Here is a 19,746-nt window from a genome sequence, read left to right as displayed (position 1 = left end):
TTCTTATTTTCTGGTGATTATACACTAATTAAAACATACTTATATTCAATTTCTGTCAAGTTTGTTCTGCTAGATGCTGCTAAATTCTACACACTGCACCTTTAATTAGTGCTGGTCTTCAAAATACCATATTGTTTAAACCTCAGGCAATATGAGTTGCTTCAGACATCATAAAATTATAAGGAAGTTCTTTTTGCATATGAAAGCTTCTTTACTGATAAAGATGAGAAAAATGCTATTATGAACAAAAAGCTTTGCTGTTAGTCTTTATTGACAGGCCTTTATTAGCTTTAATTAAAATACAAGGAAGCTGCAATAAATGAAATGAGCAAGCTGATTTTTGGCTGAAATCTCACAGTCATTTGATGGTGAATGAGATGAACAGCGATGGTTTAATTTCAAGTGATCAAGTGATCAAACTTCTTGAATATTCATGGAGGCTTCTGTGAAAACAAACTGACTCTCAGCTGCACATCAGTTAAGCTGTGAAGCTTCATGTAGTTCTCCCTTTCCCCTTTTGAGCTACAGTAATGCTCATATCCTACCATTAGTTATTCTTAATATGAATATGAAATGATGTATAATTTCAGCATCTTGGTTAACATTTCCCAGACTCAAAAAACACCTGTGATGACCCCATCTTCCAGGTCAAACTCTGACTCCCTGCACCTGTATTTATCAGTCAGTCAGTGATGCCCTGAGGGACCTATGATAACGTATTTAGGAGGTGCCCTGCTGGAGAAACTGATGATATTACCTGGCACCAGGATTGTGATAGCGGTCTGCACAGCTTTGCGGATGATGTTGTCCAGGGCGAACATCCAGTGAGGCTTGATGTTGTGGTTTCGCAGCACTTTGTTTACCTGGAGATATGAAGATTTTTGATTGTCTGAAGCATGCATTTACTGTATTTTTCATGCTGCATACATGTCAAACTTTTAGCATATTTTTTCATCTATGTTGGATTTACACAACATTTAACATTTTACTCTTAAAACTTGAGTTACACTTGTTTAAACTCCCCTTCTACTCTGAATTATATTATATTTTATTGTTATTTAATCACAGCTGCAATTAGAGAGAGATTTCCCTTTGGATGAAAAGCATCATATTGATATAACTTTAAGATTTTAAGATATTTCAGTCTCAATTATCGTGCATGTGTTTTTCCCTCTTCTACTATAAAGTTGCCCTGACGACCAACAGGAGGCATCAGAGCTTCATCTCCCTGCACGGTTACGCAACTCCCTTTACAAATATGAAAACAACCACTTGCTCTGGTGTCATTACATCTATATAACTGCATTTCTGAGGGGCATTTTTCCCCAGGCGAATTACGCTTGACAGATACTCCCTTTTATCAACCCGCTTAAAGGCTAGTGTTTCACAGTTATCTGTCTGATGTTTGCACTGGAGGAGCAGCAACATGGCAATCTGCTGCTGTCTGCAGCTTGTGTAAAATGACAACAATTATGGTGAAGTGTTCAGAGGCTCCTGGTTTATTCAGAGGCAAGGAGCACCTCTGCCTACAAATAGGGGGATAATAGACAGGAAATCACATGTTGCAGGCGCAGTAGAGTAGAAAATGAGCAGCCGGTGAGGACAATTTCAGCAACAGATAAACCTCGATGTAACAATTTGGATTGTTTGTGGGCTTGGGTTGTCATGTTTCTAATGGTTTGATCAATAATTCATAACCTTAATGCCATTAATTGTGAGTTAAATGTATCTGTAGATTTGTTATAATGCATCGTTTTAGTTGTATTTCTTTGTGTTTGATACTTACAGCATCTTGGAAGCCAAACAGAAGGACCTGCAGCTGACTGATGGCGGTGCTGTCGAAGTCCAGCTCCAGCTTGAGTTGGGACAGCGTGTTGGAGATGATCTTCCTGTCGGCCATGCGAACAAAGTCGGCCAAACTCACCACCAGAGTAGAGATATGCTGACGCTTCAGCTTCATTTCCTCCGAACCCTGGAACGTGGAGGATGAGGGGAAGAGGAGACGCTGAGGTCGGTATGGCGGTTTCACATTTGAAAGTGCAGAAGTGTATATTATGTTTATTTGTGTGATTGCATCCGTCCAATCATAACCAACCTGTGTGAGGGCCTCCATCAGGTTGGTCACCACCTTGTCCCTGTCCTCGGTCAGGATGTGGTGCAGGGTGGCTCGCCTCTCGCTGTCCTTCCGCAACATGAAGAAGCCAGAATCCTTCTCATCGGGAGACGGAGGAGCGCTGTGGTCCTCGAAGTTTTCCACTGGAATGCTGAAAATGAGATCAAATCAAAGATGTAGATTCACAAACAGATTGAATTCAAGTTAGCTGGCTCTAAGCTTTTTCATTATTCAAATACATACGAATTTGACAACACCATTTTTAAGAAGGAAATTAATATAAAGTTAAAAATACATATGAATGTTTCATTTTAAGTGCTTGCAACAGCTGTAAAAATGTGTTATCTTGGCTTTGGCATCACTGATATGTGAAGAGCAACGTGCTTTAAAACTTTCAGCCTGTAGAGGGCAGTGCAATGACTTTCACCTATCCAATTTAGTGCTGCTCTCATTATTTGCATGCCTATTCTACAGACATAAACAGAAATAAATATAGTTACAGACTGTGTGTATGTGTGTGTGTGTGTGTATATATAGTATAACTAATTTGCTTGAAATTTAAAAAATAAAGTTAAATCTTAAATCTTCTCCTCCCTTTCTACTAAAAAATACTTGTTTTTGACAGCATTATGCAAAAACTGCATTAATTTCATTGTTGTGTCCAAAAACAGTAATTCAAATGTTTAACTTGAGCAATTTTATACCAGAATATTACATAAAATGACATGTATCCAGTGTTTCCTCTGAAATGTTGCCTCTCAATCAGCATTTATACCATTGTCGAGCATCGTCTAGAGACATTATTTGCATTAGAATCAATTCAGCTACCACAGCTAAGCATTTATCAATACTACTACAACCATCAGCTAACCAACATAGCTGTATCATCTCAATCTAAGGCAGAATGACTTATTTAATAAAACAACTGCTATGATGCCATCCACAGCAACAACAAATCAAAGTGTCTAACCTGAGGAAGAGGGACCTGGGCCCCTTGACATCCCTCTCGCTGTAGCACTTGACGCTGGGCTTGAAGATGAAGGGGTTGGTGTTGAGGTCGTTGTCAGGGGAGACAGAGCCATACTCACTACTGCTGCTTGTGTCCTCCACCACCACCGGCACCGGCAGGGAGATACTGCGAAGGTACTCTGACAGACACGATGAACAGAAGAGAAAGGAAACTTTTAAAAAAGGAGATTTTTGTATAATTCAGACATGAATAATCTTCTGTGTTACTTAACATTCCTTCCTTTTCTTGAAAATAATGAGGATCTGCTTTTTTCGTTATTACAATATCTTACAAGAGTGTCTACAAATAACAGAGGGTGTGTTTCCTTTTCAGAACAGATAAAAAGGAAACCTCAAACACTGATTTCACATCCTTAAACTGATGCTGGAGAAAATAAAGAGAGAACTATCTGATGTATCTGGCAGCAAATTACAGCCACTATGTATAAATTATGAAACAGGGCTTATAAAGACATCCTAGTGGTTGAATGGAAGTCATGTTGTGCCAATGTCTATTTTGAGTTCTTGGAAAGGGCAGAGTCGTGGGAGACAGGTGGCCGTTGGTAGAAAGAGAAGAAAAACAATACCAAAACCCTGTAACCTAGATACTCTTCAGCAAAACAGGCAGATGTTTCATGGAACTGACATCAAGTTTATGAAAAAAGTCCCCCCTAGTGGTAAATATGTTGTAAAAGAAAGCAAAGTAACTCACCTGTCCCTGGAGACAGAGCTAGGGGGCGGAAAAACATAAAAATATGTGTTAGTAGTTAACAGAACATGATTTCTATGTAAGACAGATAGAATAACATTTCCAAGTAGGCAGTGAGACACAAGCCAAGCTTTTAAGCCTTTTTTCCCTAATCTTTTGACATGGTGCCAGCACTTGAGATAACATCGGTGCAGTTGGTTGGAAACACTCAGCACACAAAAACTGAGAGTACTCTGAAATCAGAGACAGTGGATATTAAAGGTGTGCTTGTAGAAGGAGAAAAACGCAGCTACAACACAGCCGTAATACATAGAGATATTTTTAGGATTTAAGTGATATTATCAGCTATCTAACTCTTGTTTCATTCACCTCAGTTTCATTGTGACTCACTGATGAAGGCGGCATGCGAGTTTGACATTTGGGGAAATATGCTGAACATTTGTTTTCTTGCAGAGAGTTAGATGAGAAGACTGATACCGCCCTCGGTCATGTGAGTGGTATCGATCTTCTCGTCTAACTCATAAATAAAATACATTTCCCAGAATGTCAAACTGTCCTTTTAACTTACTTCCTGATGTTTGTTCCTGATTGTTACACTGTTTCTAGATCAGTTTAAATTGGACTTAGTTCCATCGTATAGCCAATGACGAAAAAAGTCTCCTCAACTATTAACACCAACCTGCTGAACCACACTGAGCTGAACTCACCTGTGAAGCTACCCTTAGTCTTCCTCTTGCGGCTGGTGACGGTGAGGAACTCGTCTGTGAGCAGGTCAAAGGCCGTGGCTCGGTGGTCCGGGTCTGGCTCGAAGCAGCGCAGGATGAAAGCCTTGGCTTCTGGCGACATGGACTCTGGGATCTCTGGGTGGATTTTAAACATGCCCACCTGAAGAAATAAAGACATAGATTTAGTTCCGACAAAAACAGAAGAAGGAGCTGATGGGGCTTCAGCAATCTGTGTTAGTCATAGCAAGTGGATATCTGACACTTTTACAGCCTTTTTAACATTAAATTTCCTCTTTGTGTTTCCCTGTTGAGCTGTGGTGGAAGTATAGTAACAAAGAGAGGCACTTTGGCACTAAAAAGACTTGATTTGACTTATTTGGATGGCTGAAGTTTCATATTAGCTTCAGTTGGACTTTAAAATACATTACAGCACAGAAGAACTGTGGATTTTGTGCCCCCATCACTTACTTAGGTCCATTATAAAGGGGTCTTCTAATGGTCAGAATGAACAGGAGGAATTATTATAGCAAGAAAAACAATGTTAATTTAAGCTCTTGACTGCTGTTTTAAGACAGACCTGAAAAATCACAAACCTTTCTCTTTCCCTGCCCTTTAAGTGTAAAGTGAGTGTTTACACAGTGAAGTTTGGCTGTGTGACACACGTGTATCAGGCTCGGCCGTAGCTTCGGGCAGCAGTTGAGAGCAATAATGATCAAAGTTCAACCTCAAGACTTTCATGACAATAAGAACTCTAGAAATTCCTGCCGTTGCTGTTGAGGAATGTTGACTTAAGATTAGCAGTGAGATGCCCCTCCCTGGAGACATTCCTCAGGGATGAGTGAAGAGTATCTAAAGACTGTTATACTATTCTGGAGGAGTTAATACACATGATTGCAGACATAACACGAGATGGCCTTTAAAGATGAAAACCATGTGATTACCTGCGTGAGAGATCATCCCAGTTTCTGTTTGTTTGTGTGTGTTGTTTACTTGAAAGTTCAGCACAGTAATATACAGTAAACCTGCCTGTTCAAAAGCCCCTTCATTAAATGACATTGTATGGAAAAAATTCCATGATTCAGCACTTTGACAGGAGTGTTATAATGCTTTCCAGACAACCCTTAAAGAACTTTTCTGTGTTTAATGGGCTACACATGGCTAAGAGCTGTATTTCATAGGTGTGCAACACTTTATGCTCACATCCAAAGCAAGTACACACAGTCAAGTGAGATTTCATACAAAGACGTATGCACATAGAAACTGGAAATAAAAGCATGAGGGGTTCCACTCATGAACTACACACGCTTGTTTGTGTTCAAACAAATGGACGTGCTCAGACAATATTTGGAGTGTCTACTGCGGATGATCACGTTACAGCTCGCAGTGTTTCCTTATGTTAAGGACATAAATATCTGTAGTGTTTGTATTTGTATCACAGAGGGGAGTTTCACTATAAGCCCTTTTGGCGTGTCTTACCTCTACTGCATCCCTGATATGTATGCTTTTTTTTCACTTCCTTTGTTCTATCAAATAAACTAAAATAAACTACGATGGTAACACAGTGCAGGTGCGTACCAGCTGCTTATATTAAAGGGGAAGTGATAAGGACAGAGGCCAGACTCGCTAATTATTTCATTTGATGGAAATTTCTAATGAATTTAAAAATGAAAGTAAAAACTTATATATTCAGCATAAGACAATAAATGAACTTAAGATGTTTAATTTGAAAGGTTAAGGCAGGTGGAAGAAGTTCAAAATATAGTAAAATTGCTACTATTGTTAACATCTATTAGCATATTTTTCATTGTCAGTCCAACAGTGGGTCAGTTTGAGGGCTGATAAAAGCTAAACCTTTATGAATAATTATGTCTGGTGCTATCATCATGGAGACCTGATGGAGAAGCAACTGTGAACAAATAATATCTATAATCATGAAACAAAGAGATCTGAAATAGATTGAGGAGATGTTGGTTTAGGTCATGATAACAAGATAAGAGTGTCACGAGTCAGCGTTTCTGTCTTGTCTTATGTGTTGTAGGTGTAAGTAAGTTGATTAGAGTCGTATTTAACCTGCACTTAATGTCTTTTGATATGTGTGCAACTGTCTGTTATCATGTGACCGAAGTTCCATACTTTGAGTTTAGATTCCTCCAACTACTCAGCAAGGTCATTTAGTAATTGGATGTTATATATACTGTATATTTTAATTCTAATATTGGCTTTTTTTATTAGTTATATACAGTTAGATCTGACCATTTTAGGGGTCTATAGTGGAAAGACTAACATATTGTATTATAAAAATAAAAGAAGTATAAAACAGGAAAACATTTGGCATAACTTCCTGTTTATCATATTTGTATCCTGTTTAAGAGAGCATTTAATAGCATATAGTATTTTTGGCCTTGGAAAGCCCAACTGTTTATCTGATGTATGATTGTCAGTAAGTACTTCCTGACTGTATGTCACAGCTGATAAAGCTTGCTTGGTAAGTAACTGTACAAATGTTTCTTAGAAATCTAAAAAGGAGAAGCATTTAGTTTGCCCTCAACCTCTTGGAAGAAGAAGTTACAATTTAATTCAGTTTCAGTGCACTTGATTATTGCTTCTCTGCAAAACAAGATAAACTAAATCTTCTGGCCTTTAGAGCACATGCACACAGGAATGTTGGTAAGCTCTTTAACATAATGTAGAAAAGTGTGATATGTATATTGTACTTTATAACAATATCTTGTATATCAGCTCTCAAACAAATGAACTCACCACAACCACTGTTTAAATGGCTGAGCTGCAAATGGAAGATGCCTTATAAAAACACACACACACACACACACACACACACACACACACACACACACACACACACACACACACACAACCCAGTGGGATGATGGGATTTCTCACCTTGAACATGGCAGCCTGTGGTTCTCCCAGTTCATAGAAAGGTGGTTTCCCAGTCGCCATCTCTATGATGGTGCAGCCCAGAGACCAGATGTCAGCTGGCTTGCCGTAGCCCCGTGGACCTTTGTCTATAATCTCAGGAGCCATGTACTGTAGTGTGCCTAAAAAGAAAAAAACCCACAACACAACAATAGAATCAAACCCATGTAGATAACTGTATGTAGGCAGAGAGCTAGATATTCAGATAACAGCTAGTGTAGAAGTCACTTCAGTGTCAAGATCACAAAGTTAACAAACAGGTCAAATATTTTAACTGGTTATAATTTATAGTACATGCAGAAGGTGGCAAATCTTCACTTTCAGGGAGTCTAAATATTTGCTTCAGATACTGGCAGTGTTATCAGATATATACTACAATCTGGATATGTCACTTTATTGTTTTTGTTATTGTTTTATGGTTTTAGATTAGATTATAGGTTTTCAGTTTTATATGATTTTGATATAATTTCATCCTAATCTTGATGACACTTGTTGAAAAACAGATTTATCCTCTACTGATCAAATAAGAAGGCCAATTAAATAAGTAAATGAATGAATCAATTCATAAATGAGTAACTTATTGACTGTGCCTGGAATGGGCAGGGAAAGCAAACTCCAACTTATCTTTATTACATGCTGTCTACATGTGTCACACCTTCCCTCTGCTTCGGGCAACATAAAGGCAGTTTAGGCCGACTGTTGCTTTAACTAATCCATGTATAATCCTATAGATGAAATACGCATTATAGATCATCTCTCTTATTTGGGACAAGGCTTTGGGACTTAACTGCACTTTAATATGTTTTTAAAGTCACAAATAATGTTGATATATATATTGTTGATTAATTTATTAGTCATATGGTTTATAAAATGCCAGAAAATGGTAAAACATGTTGTTTACTGCTTCCTAAAGCTCAAGGTGATGTACTGAAATGTCTTATTTTGTCCTGATCCACAGTCCACAACCCAAAAATATTCAGATTACTATCATAGAAGACTAAAGAAATCTGTAAATATTCACATTTGAGAAGCTAGTATCAATTGTTTTCTTTAAAGAATTACTCAAGATGATGAATCAATTATCAAAACAGCTGATTAATTGACTTGTTGCAGCTCTACAGTTTGTAAAAGTAAAAGAAGCAGCAGCAACATGAGAGAGAACCTCATCTAAATACCCAAACTAACTCGCATTAAGCCTAATCATTGGTTACCTCTGTCCTGAGGTGATGACATGCGTTTTTGCAAACAACCAATCAGGTTACAAAAGCTTTGATGGGGCTTATGGCCATGTGTGAGCAACAGCGTGCCATCAGCTAATCACAGCTCTGCCCTAAAGTAACATTTTCAGATCCTCACTTCATTGAAAGAACTCTTTTGTTCTAATAATAGCCTGCTGCATATTTGCTGCTTTTAGAAGCTTGTGAATTGAGCTAAATACGGGCGGCGACACATTTATAGCAGACCTGGGCTATAAAAAGGAGCAGCCCGGTTTCCTGAAAGGGCCTCCGCCATTGAGGGTAAGTCCCTGTCTGCTCCAATTGGCTGCCAGATCGTCTAATCCAAGAGGTCAAACTGAGCTGTGGTTGAGGACATCACACGGGCACGAATCTCCCTGATGTGACCACAGACCTCTGCCAGACCCAGTGTCTCTGAATAGCAACAGTCAGCTGTTCTCAGTGATATAGAGCTGAGACTTGAATGACCCCTCTGAAATCGTGACCTCACTTGTCCAGCTTCTTGTTCTTTCATTTTTTTTTTAAAAAAAGCATGTTTTGTGGGTTTTCAGGATCTTAACACACATCTCAGACATTCTTTGAGGGGGTTTGCGCAAACACGGGAGGTGGGACTCAATTGGTTGAATGTGTACCTGTGAAAGTCTCAGTGCAGGGGTTGATCCCGGCCAACCTCTTGGACGTGCCGAAATCTGATATCTTTAGGACGCCGCTGTAGGTGTTGATGAGAACGTTGTCACCCTGTGGATTGAAAAGGCATCCGTGAGAAAAAGCTACACTCATTCCCCACGCTAAAATTCCAAGGCCATGATGGCGCTGAGATAAAGTGATGTGATAAACAGCAGGTTACGACACACAGCGTGGGAGGAGGGCGGCCTCCACGCCGAAACAGGGTTTTTAACATTTCTGTGCCGCTAATGATGCTTATATGACGGCGTTGTTAAATCAGGTGGAAGGCGTAGAGGTTTGCTGTGGACACACGGCTGCTGACCGTAATGACGCTCTGTGATAGGAGTCTTATCACTGTCCCAGCTGAGATAACAGCGAGGGCCTTTTATTCAAGAAAAAAGGGGATGTTTGGATTACCGTTGTAGCCAAACAGCTGTAAAGAAAACGCTGAAAAGTTGGGAGCAGCTGGGACGAACCAAATCAAATTTACTGTGCACGCAGAGTCACAAGGAAGCAGATTCCACTCAAACATTCAATAATTTCAGCCTGAAACTTCCTCTTGTTTCCAAAGAATCTGAAAAATGTTGCAGACTCGTGATTCTGTGCACGACTATATTTGTCGTTTTTATGCCTGCAACCTCTTCGGTATTTTTGAGAGCATGTTTCTCGTTCATTGTTGCACTTCCTTGTATTCTATTTAATCTTCTGCACATATTTCCTGTTGCTTGTACGCATCAAGTTCACAATTTTTCAAGTTTGGCTAAAAACAAGAGTCAGGAGCTCAAATGACCACTGGAGCATGTTTTTCTCTCTGTAATTATTTCTCCTGTTCATACTGACCTTTAGAAAATCCCTTCATAATGCACTTATAATGTAAGAGATGGAGGACAACATCCACAGTCTTCCTGCTGTGCAAAAGTGTATTTAAAAATTCATTTGAAGCTATGGTGGAGCTACAGGGAAACACAAAGAGGGATTCGATGCCAAAAAGACTGTAAATGTGTCAGATATCCACTTTGATATGACTAACTCAGACTACTGAAGCCTCAAATAAGTTCACATAAGCCTAAAATGACTATGTGGACACACTGTGGATTTTGGCCTCCATCACTTCCATTGAAAGAACATTTGAAGGAGATCTTTTAATAGTCAGTATGAACAGGATGAATGATTACAGCGAGGTAAACCTCTGTCACTGTTCATATTGGCAAATGTGCTATAAATACAACTCCCTCATAAACCTCTAATAGCTGTCACAGTGGAAGTGCAATCTTTTCCTCTTTAGATTCACCGTCAGCTGTCAGTCACATAGTGGGGTCACTTGTGGTCATCTTTTTCTCCTGGATTTCCTCTTAATGTAGCTTGAGTTTCTGTATGCAGTGCACTCTTACTTCTCTTTTCCCCTCATAGTAGCTCTCACTGTTCATGTGCACTACTCATTTCCTCCAATGTTAAATGTATTATCTTCTGAGGAACAGAGATTTTTTTCCATAGCTGAATCACCATTGTATTGTGGTAATCAAGGATTATTAATCTATATTTTGAAAATTAGGCTCTAAAAAGCTAATGATGACAAGAAGATGATAAAGAGAATATTAAGTGTGCAATAATGTTTAGTGACCTTGATGTCTCGGTGTGCTATCTGATTGTCGTGTAGGTATTTGAGTCCCTCCAGGATCTGCCGTGTGTAGAAGCCGATGGTTGGCTCGTTGTTTTTCAGGGGTCCCCACTTGGACCTCAGCAGTGCAGACAGACTCCCTGGATACAATGGGACAAAGTACAACAATCAATACACTCAGTTTGACCTGAGATTAGCAGCACAGTTCTGAGAGCAATTCAGAGTCAGTACACACTTTTCTTCTACCTCACTTTCTGCTGCATGAATTCATATATGTCTGGAGTGATTTTATGGCCTGTGTGGGAACTATAAAGAGCCAAGACTGTTCAGCTGGCATACAACTTTTGTAGGCTAACTTTTATTATAATTATTATTCTTGTAAAATCTGTATGACACATCAGCATTTACAGTATGTCACAGTATCCAGAATTCAGATGTGTTCATTTTACTACACAAAATCTTTACTAAAACCTTTCAAAACTGCGCTATAGCATGGTTTTAAATTGATATATGTATATATATATATATATATATATATATATATATATATATATATATGTATATATATATATAACCACACAAAAAATAACTCATAAGAAGTACTTGATGGGCTCAAGTGATGAAATATATCTCACCTCCAGGCACCTGCTCCATGAAGATCTTGATGAAGCCGTTCTCGCTGATGGAGCCAAGGTATTGGACGATGTTCTTGTGCTTCAGGTGTTTGTGGAGAGCGATCTCCTCGTGTAGGGGCTGAGAATACCTGCGATAGATACAAACAAACACAATGCATGAAAAACGTTGTTACAGTCTGTAGCAGGTGGGAAGAGGTGACAATGGGTTAGGGTTAGAGTTAGGGTTAGGTTTGGGGTTAGGGTCACACAACAGTGACAGATGTGAATCACTGAAGAACTTTATCATCTCTACACAGTTCTTCCCCTTTGTCAGTTTTTGGAGGATTGGATTTACAGTATCCCGTTAAGTTTGTTAAAATGATTCATTTGTAAAAGATAAGAGATCCCAATCTTATTTGAACATGTGCAAAACTAATTGTAGATTTAGATTCTTGATTTAACATTTGGAAGAAACACTTGCAGAATGTTCAACCTACAAAAATCAACTGAATATTATCAATCATAGAATATTAAATTAAAACTGCACTAACATTCAAACTAAAATCTACATTATGGCTGCAACTAATGATTATTGTTATCAGTCCATCTACCCATTATATTCTTGATTTATCGCCTAATTGGTTGGTTTACACAACATCAGCAAAAGTCCCCAAGTCCAAGGTAACATTGTAATAGTCTTATATTGTGTGATCGACTGTCCAAAACCTAACAATATTCAGTAGACATCAGTAGAAAATTAAATTATATCAAAAAACGAACTAAATAAATTATCAAAATGACAAATGACTGAAGGAACTGTAACTGCCTTTTTTCATGGTGACATGGATGTAAACTGGCCATATCAGACTGTGTGACAAAAACCTGAAGAGCAAAACCCTAAAAACAAAAGACAAAAACCACCAAAACAATGAAACTGAATCTTGATATCTGACCAGAACAACAGAAACCTTTGTACAGTGAAAGCGTGCCTGGCAGCAATTCAGCTCCCTGAATGAATCACTCTCTCTCTCTCTCTGTCTCTGTCTCTCTCTCTCTCTCTGTCTGTCTTGAGATTTCAATCCACTTCTGAATTATTTACCGAAATTCTCAGAGCTCTCTGCGGCCCGAGCACTCTGCTGACTTGCTGATGTGATTAGTGGAACAAAGTACGCCAGTGGAATCATCTCGTCTGTGAGAGTCTTTGCAGTTTGAGATGAGTAAGTGGAACTATTGCAGAGACTGGTGGGAATAAGAGACGGAGGAGAGGGAGGGGGTGAGGGGGGTAAGGGTGGGAGGGGAGTCTGCCTTCACAGCTTTCCGCTAAGCAGTCACTCGAGTGGATGCCAGCCCACTGAAAGCCCAGAAAGCACCGGGGATACTGCTGATCTGTGTGTTTCACGCTCTCAGTCGGACAGCAAAGCCGCATTTTTCTTAATGATGATCAACAACAGCGCTGAACAGGAGGAGGCATTAACAAGCTAAGACAACAGCTAACATTCAGGCTGTAATTTAATCATAACAGTGTCAGATCTGTCCTGAGAGTGGTTGATCTACTTCTGAGCATGAATGAGAGAATGTGTGTTATGCCAAATTACATTAGGAAATATTTCCCGTGCGAATACGACATTTGGGTATGATGGAGGCAGAAGAGGAAAAGACAGCGAGTCACATAGCATTAGGATTCATTCACAGACAGTTTCGTGAAATCTGATCAATAGTGTTCAAGAAAGTTTTTCAGGGATCAGTAGCCAAGTTCCAATCCTGAAGGTCGAAGCACTCATCCCTCACAGACGTCATCAATCTAATGTCACCACTGACGTCATTGTAAGTGTTTGAGGGTGTATGTTACTTGGACAGCTGATATTTAAAGGATATGGCTGCTAATTTTCCACCTTTGTCTTATTGTCAACAAATCTCATGTGAAGAGCCACACCTACAATAAAACACATCCTACTTACAAGTATTGTGTGTATCTAAAGCTTGATATCTTATATTCCTTTGTGTCATAGACCTTCATTGTTGTCTGAAAACTATTAAAAACACATCAGTGAGCCCCACTGTAGCACTGTATGACATGTTTCTTTACCACAAAAAGTTTAAGCCAGGTAGTTTGTCCAGAACGTCATGTTTTCAGTGCATTGTTAATTTAAAGAAAGAACTTCTGTAAAAAGTCAAGAGGTTGTGATATGTAGCACAACAAGCTAACGGAGCTCTCTGACCAAACTACTGTGACCAAACTCATTGTGTCACAGTAGTATGTTTAGAAATGGCTTCAGAGGACTAATAACAGAAAGTACATTTCCAGTCTCTGAAGAGTAGTTCTGTGGAAGGCAAATGCCATTGAGCATGTACAGTATGGGAACTCGGTTTTGGTCAAAGAGTTTCGTTAGCTTGTTGTGCTACATATCACAACCTCTTGACTTTGTACAGAAGTTCTTTGAGAAATTAACAATTGACTGAAAACAGGGCTTTCTAAACAAACTACCGCGCCTAAACTCATTGTGGTAAAGGAACATGTCCCCCAGTGGAACAGTGTGGCTCACTGATGTGTTTTTATATTGTTTCTGGGAAACAAAAGAGGTCTACGGCACAGAGGAGTAAGATATACCAGAGTTCATTGTTGGTTTGTCGCTGCACTAGATTTGTTGACAACAAGAAAATTATAGAAAATCACCAGCTAATCCTTTAATACTGTTTAAATAAACTTGACTGTTTGTTTATACGTTTATAACAGTTTTCTACATATTTGGCTCTAAGACAAACAAGTACACTGTACATAGTGCTGGTTAACAACATATATGTTTATAATTAAAAGGAGATGCCATTTTTGGTCTTCAATGTTCCCTTTTTTCATTTTCCATTGCCATTTAACACCATAACAATATGTCTTGTGGGTTTTTGTTTCTTTAGGAAAGTCTGCAGAAAGTGTGCATGAAGGGCAGAAACAAAGCTGAATTCAGTATTTAGACTGGGACAAGAGCCAGTATCATAATCTGTGAGTGCATAGTGGTGGTTTGGAACAGGCCCACTGTGTTGATTGAGGGGAAATTCGAACTTGCAGATGGTGGAAAACAAAGGTTCACAATGTCATTAAATGTATTAAAATCTATCAGAATATCCACACCAGATTTTACGGCAAAATTGTCACAACAGTGGTAACAACAGTGTGAAACCTCCAGAGAGAAAAGCTGTGTCCTCGTCTCACCTGCTGTCTCTCTCAGGTATCTCTTTGATGGCCAGGCGGACCTGGTTGCTGAGGTCTCGGCCCGCGTACACCACCCCGAATGTGCCTTTTCCCAGAACCACCCTCTCTCCATGCTCGTCGTACTCATAGTCGTACTGTGGAGACAAAAACAGTAAAATACAGGGTCACTTATAAAAAGGTATGATTGTGAATGATCCAGTGTTTGTTGGGATATTTTGCACATTTTCAATTAGGTATAGTGTCTACATAAAAGGAAGCATGACATTTTTGTTTCTTAGCTTACACCTTCAAACATATGGCACTCGTCTTTTAGGACTTTCCATCTACTTATCTTGCATATTTGTGTTAGACAAGCCTAACAAATCAGAACTTTTTTTCCTGCCAGACAATCATTATTCTCATTCCTCTTGTTAATTAACTTCAGTGGATGGTCCATTGTTTGTTGTCAGATTACCTTAAACCTGTCACATTGATTCCTCTTGAAGGGAGAGACCTAATTAATTAACTTTTCTGTCTGAAACAGTTAGTGTTTACAGGAAGCAGTCTGAGGTTTTAGGACAGATTATGTTGTAAAGAGGATATTTGAGGACTGGAGACAAACTCAAAACAGGCTTATTAAAGCAGCTCTAAGAGAGAACCTGTTAGACATTTGATCTGTGCCATGCTGCTGAGTCAGAGAGGGTGCGGCAGGATTACGGGGGCAATTAGCTTTTCTTTTCCTGCAGCTCTGCTGGAGAGACAGGTGAATGCAGCAGCAGGTGTCTGTACTGTACTGTGGAACCATTACAAAGTACACAACAAAAGATCCAGGTCCTATCTCAGCGGGTTACTGTCTATTTCTGTGTGTTTGTAGCTGAGTTTCAATCCAAGTTATTGTAATGCAAATTGTGATGAACTGGATTAGAAAGAAAAGATGGAAAAACGGATCAAAGAACAGTTCCTGTGAGACATTCTGCAGAAATGTGAATAAAATGCTACGACATATTACATATAGCATTATGAACCTTATTGCAGTTCTCCTTTAGTCGTTCTATGGAAGCATGAAAAATAGTTAGCTGACAGTTGCCTCTTAAAATATGTTTTTTTTTTCTTTCTGTCAGCACTTCAACTCCTTTTGATGGAAACCTCTAAATCGCATCATATTTCCTGTGACATTTCAAAAACAGGATGTAACAATACAAAGTGCAGAGACAAATAAATAGTAAATAGTTTCTTTGCACGCATGTATTGAGCCAAATCTTAGCTAGAGGGAAATCCTGTTGAGAAGGTGTTAATAGATGCAAATAATGTCTTTTTTTCTATGTTAAATGATTTAAAAACAGTCCCCTGTACCTGAAGGGAATCTACTTATACATGTATATGTGGCTTTTAGTGCATCCTAAAAGGCTTTATTAAATAAAATATATAGACATAAAAGAAGGGGAAGATGTCTAGGTTGTTGTTGTGGTTATTGTTGGTTAAATGCACCACTGGTTCTGCTGCAGGTTGAACTTGTGACTAAACTTTAACAAAGAATATGTACAACTCTTCAATATGTAAGTCCAGCCGACTCACCTCTAAGGCTTCAGTGTCACAGTCTCCCTCCTCTGGACCTTTCCAGGCCTCCTCTGTTATGCTGTTGACCAGATCACAGAATCTGAAGAGAAGAGAAGCTCGGTCAGTCCAAAATACACGGCTCATACAGCGAATCCACACAGCTGCATCAGAGCGCTTAGAAGAGAGACATTTGGAATCAAAACAATCAGCTCTAAGTGTGTTTGTCTGTGTGTTCAGATCCATACTGGATGAACAACACCGGACTCATGAGCTTAATATAATTCCACAACTTTATGACAGGGCTATAAGTCCTACCCTGTTCAGACAACATCGGAGGAAACACCCTAAAATTACAGCACGGAAACTCACAGTTTTATCTTGACTTAAAAATCAGGTTGCTAGAAGAGAACCAAAAAAGTACCACAGTTAAAACTGTAAAATATTTTACAGTAAAGTCTAAAAAAATACATTACTACATTATGTTTCATATCACAGCTAACTATTTTATGAAACCATATTTAACAAATTTGGATGCACTTTGTCTATTGTGCAAAGGTTCTATTAGCACACTTCTGAAACTTGAGTGTTGTAATTATTTTTTAGCCAAATGAACTTCATAGTAGTGTTTACTGTGCAAATCAGGTACCACTGACGACAATTATTAACCCAGACGTATTGTTTACCATTTACACAACATCACCAAGTTTCAAGAGTCTGCTAATTAATTGACAGTCCATAAAAATGAAATGTGTGGAACAGCAGGAGAAACACACCAAAACATCTAAAACTGTACAGCCTGCAGTTATACATGGTCAGCAAATATGTTAATTATTGATGGATTGTAGTTGAGGGGCTAAAACTTCCAAACAGATTACTATGATATTTTAATGGAAATGATATAGAGCCCTTAGGATTACAGTATAAATACCTGGCTGTGTGTAAAATCTCTCTGTAAAATACTCATGGCTCAAGTATTAGCCAGAGTGAATCACTTAGAGCCATTTAAAGCAGAGGATTTGACCATGTAGCACCTCAACTATGAACTGCTCTGCTCATACACTTACAGTCTGCTGATTCTGTGGATTCTTTTTAAAAAGCAGCTAGAGACATACCTGGTTAGAGAGACGTTTGGGTCAGCAGTATGCACAGAGTCCGAGTCAGCATTTTACATTTTATATTGTGTATTGTCTGTTTTAGTTTTGTACTTTTTAAATGATCTATTATGATTTCTTTCTTTTGTGTATGCTCTATGCCTTGTAAAGCACTAGTGTCTAGATATGCACTATACAAATACAATTTACTTAGTACATATTGTGACTGCGTGACAGTATTTGGCTGGTGATCTTAGCCAGAAGGGGTTACAGTATGTTCACATGCACACCTCCCACACATAAACAAACATATAATGACCTTTACCGCTCTCTCCGCACACAAGCTGTGAATTAGCACATCGCCCCATCATGCTGTCACACACGGCACGCCTGCAGGTGCTCCACAATGCACATGTGCCAATCACGCATATGCACCAGCCATATCAGACTGGTTCTCTTCCTCTTTCTCGCCCCATCCCTTTTTTTGTGTCTATTTCTTCTTCCCTTCTTTTATTCTCACCACTCCCTGCCATCCCACCGTTACTCCTTCCTCTCTGTATGATAAGACGAGCAGCATCATGACAACAGCAGGCATGACTCACTGACTCTCACACTCCAGATAATAAGTGCTTGGGAGCCTCCGGTGTGAGACTCACAAGTCTGAACACTCAGTGCTTCATTGAGCAGCCAGCGAGGAACACGGTGGTGTCGAAATTAAGCAAGGTGTGTTTGTGGTGACTGAGAGGTGTGAAATTTCCCACCTGAGTACTGAGCTAACACGAGCGCCTGCAGTAGGGAGGGGTGCAACTACAGACAGAAAACAGTTTAAAGTCTTTGTGAGCTGAATTAAAGGCTTTGTGGTCACAGTAATGATTGTGTTCAAAGAAGGGCAGGTTTCAAGGAAGAAAACTGGGGCTGCAACTAACGATCATTTTTATTATAGATAAACTGTTGATTGTTCTTTCAACTGATCATTAATCGTTAGTCATTTAGAGATATTCAGTTTACTGTCATAGGACTGAAGAGACGAAAATGACTCCACAAATATTCAAATATGAAAATAGTTGGTGATTAATTGACAAATAATTGCAATCAATTTCAATCTAAAAAAAAAAAAAAAATCAATGTTGTGAAGTCGGCTATTTCTTATTGGTAATTGGTATTCTAATTTTCATCGAGGCATCTTTAATACTTTGGTTTATGACAACCTGCAATAATATCATAATGGTGACAATTTCACTCTGATTTTAAATTCATTTTAGATGACTGGCTCATAAAACCCAATAACATTAATTTCAGAGTAATGGAGGAAAAAGTCATTAAGTAATTTGTATGACAGTAAGAGAAGATTTATGGTGATTATTAGTCAACTAACTGTTGAGAAAGCACTTAACAAGCTTAATGATGTCAAACCAACAGTGAGAGATGGAGAACAGACCTTTTACAGTGCATCTCTGTACAGAAGTAGATCTGGAAGTCCTCTGCATTGTGAAGGACGTAGAGGAAGGCACTGCGCTCGTCAAACTTGGAGATGCTGAGGAGAGACGGGCCACTGTTAGACGCACAGCAACAATCCCATGAGAGCAAATGTGACGCACAGAATGAATGAATCCTTTCACTGGACTCATAACATCAACCATCACATCTCTGGTTTGACAGAAACACTGCTTGTCACTACATGTGCCTCACCACTCCATCAAAACATAAACCCCATCAGATCTGACAAATGCAATATATACATTGTGTAGTACGAGCTGCAGTAGCAATGTTCAGAATAACAGAAAACTTGGAATTTGTAAAGAAAAAAGTTCATTTTGAAAACCGTCAAAAGACATGAAGCTTCCACTCAATGACTGAATGTTAACTTTAATGTGCCGGTTTGCTCGTCCAGTTCTTGACCGGTGTGCCAAGGCCGGATTCTCGGCTGAGCCAGACAAACGAGCGCCTGTATGTGTGGTCGCATTGTTGCTCGCAGCGCTGCTATTGTGTCCCGCTGTCTGTCTGCAGGCTGAGTGGGCACACAGAATGAGTCGTTCCCTAGCAACATGTGAGCGCAGCCCTCCACTTCTCTGAGCTGACACTGAATTCCTCTGAGGGCCGTGGCAGAAGAGGCTCAGAGCAAGACATCATAAAAGCTGTCTGTGGTATTAATGGAGCACTCTGGCACAGTTAGGAGCTAAGAGATTTGGAATGGTTGTAACATTCATGTCAAATATCTGCCTGTGCTGTGATGTTACTTACATCTGTGCATTGTAGCCTATGCATTGAATTAAATGCTTTTTGCAGTGG

The 19,746-nt window shown here is 39.2% G+C and overlaps 1 protein-coding gene across 2 annotated transcripts in view; it reads right to left on the bottom strand.

Annotated features, from left to right (window-relative positions):
- Positions 1–19,746, bottom strand: part of map3k5 (mitogen-activated protein kinase kinase kinase 5) — a 72,443-nt gene that overhangs the window by 5,266 nt on the left and 47,431 nt on the right. For both annotated transcript variants that reach the window (XM_053336788.1, XM_053336789.1), the window contains exons 13-25: positions 18,896–18,991; positions 16,385–16,466; positions 14,831–14,964; positions 11,647–11,774; positions 11,015–11,151; positions 9,360–9,465; positions 7,457–7,614; positions 4,538–4,715; positions 3,834–3,851; positions 3,084–3,261; positions 2,096–2,264; positions 1,787–1,972; positions 758–863 (exon numbers count right to left, since the gene is read on the bottom strand). In XM_053336788.1, coding sequence (XP_053192763.1) covers positions 758–863; positions 1,787–1,972; positions 2,096–2,264; positions 3,084–3,261; positions 3,834–3,851; positions 4,538–4,715; positions 7,457–7,614; positions 9,360–9,465; positions 11,015–11,151; positions 11,647–11,774; positions 14,831–14,964; positions 16,385–16,466; positions 18,896–18,991 — 1,676 coding nt within the window. The remainder of the gene's footprint in view (positions 1–757; positions 864–1,786; positions 1,973–2,095; positions 2,265–3,083; positions 3,262–3,833; positions 3,852–4,537; positions 4,716–7,456; positions 7,615–9,359; positions 9,466–11,014; positions 11,152–11,646; positions 11,775–14,830; positions 14,965–16,384; positions 16,467–18,895; positions 18,992–19,746) is intronic.

Source organism: Scomber japonicus, chromosome 17, assembly GCF_027409825.1.
Source record: "Scomber japonicus isolate fScoJap1 chromosome 17, fScoJap1.pri, whole genome shotgun sequence".
Lineage (NCBI taxonomy): Eukaryota > Metazoa > Chordata > Actinopteri > Scombriformes > Scombridae > Scomber > Scomber japonicus.
This window is presented reverse-complemented; position numbering and strand designations above follow the sequence as displayed.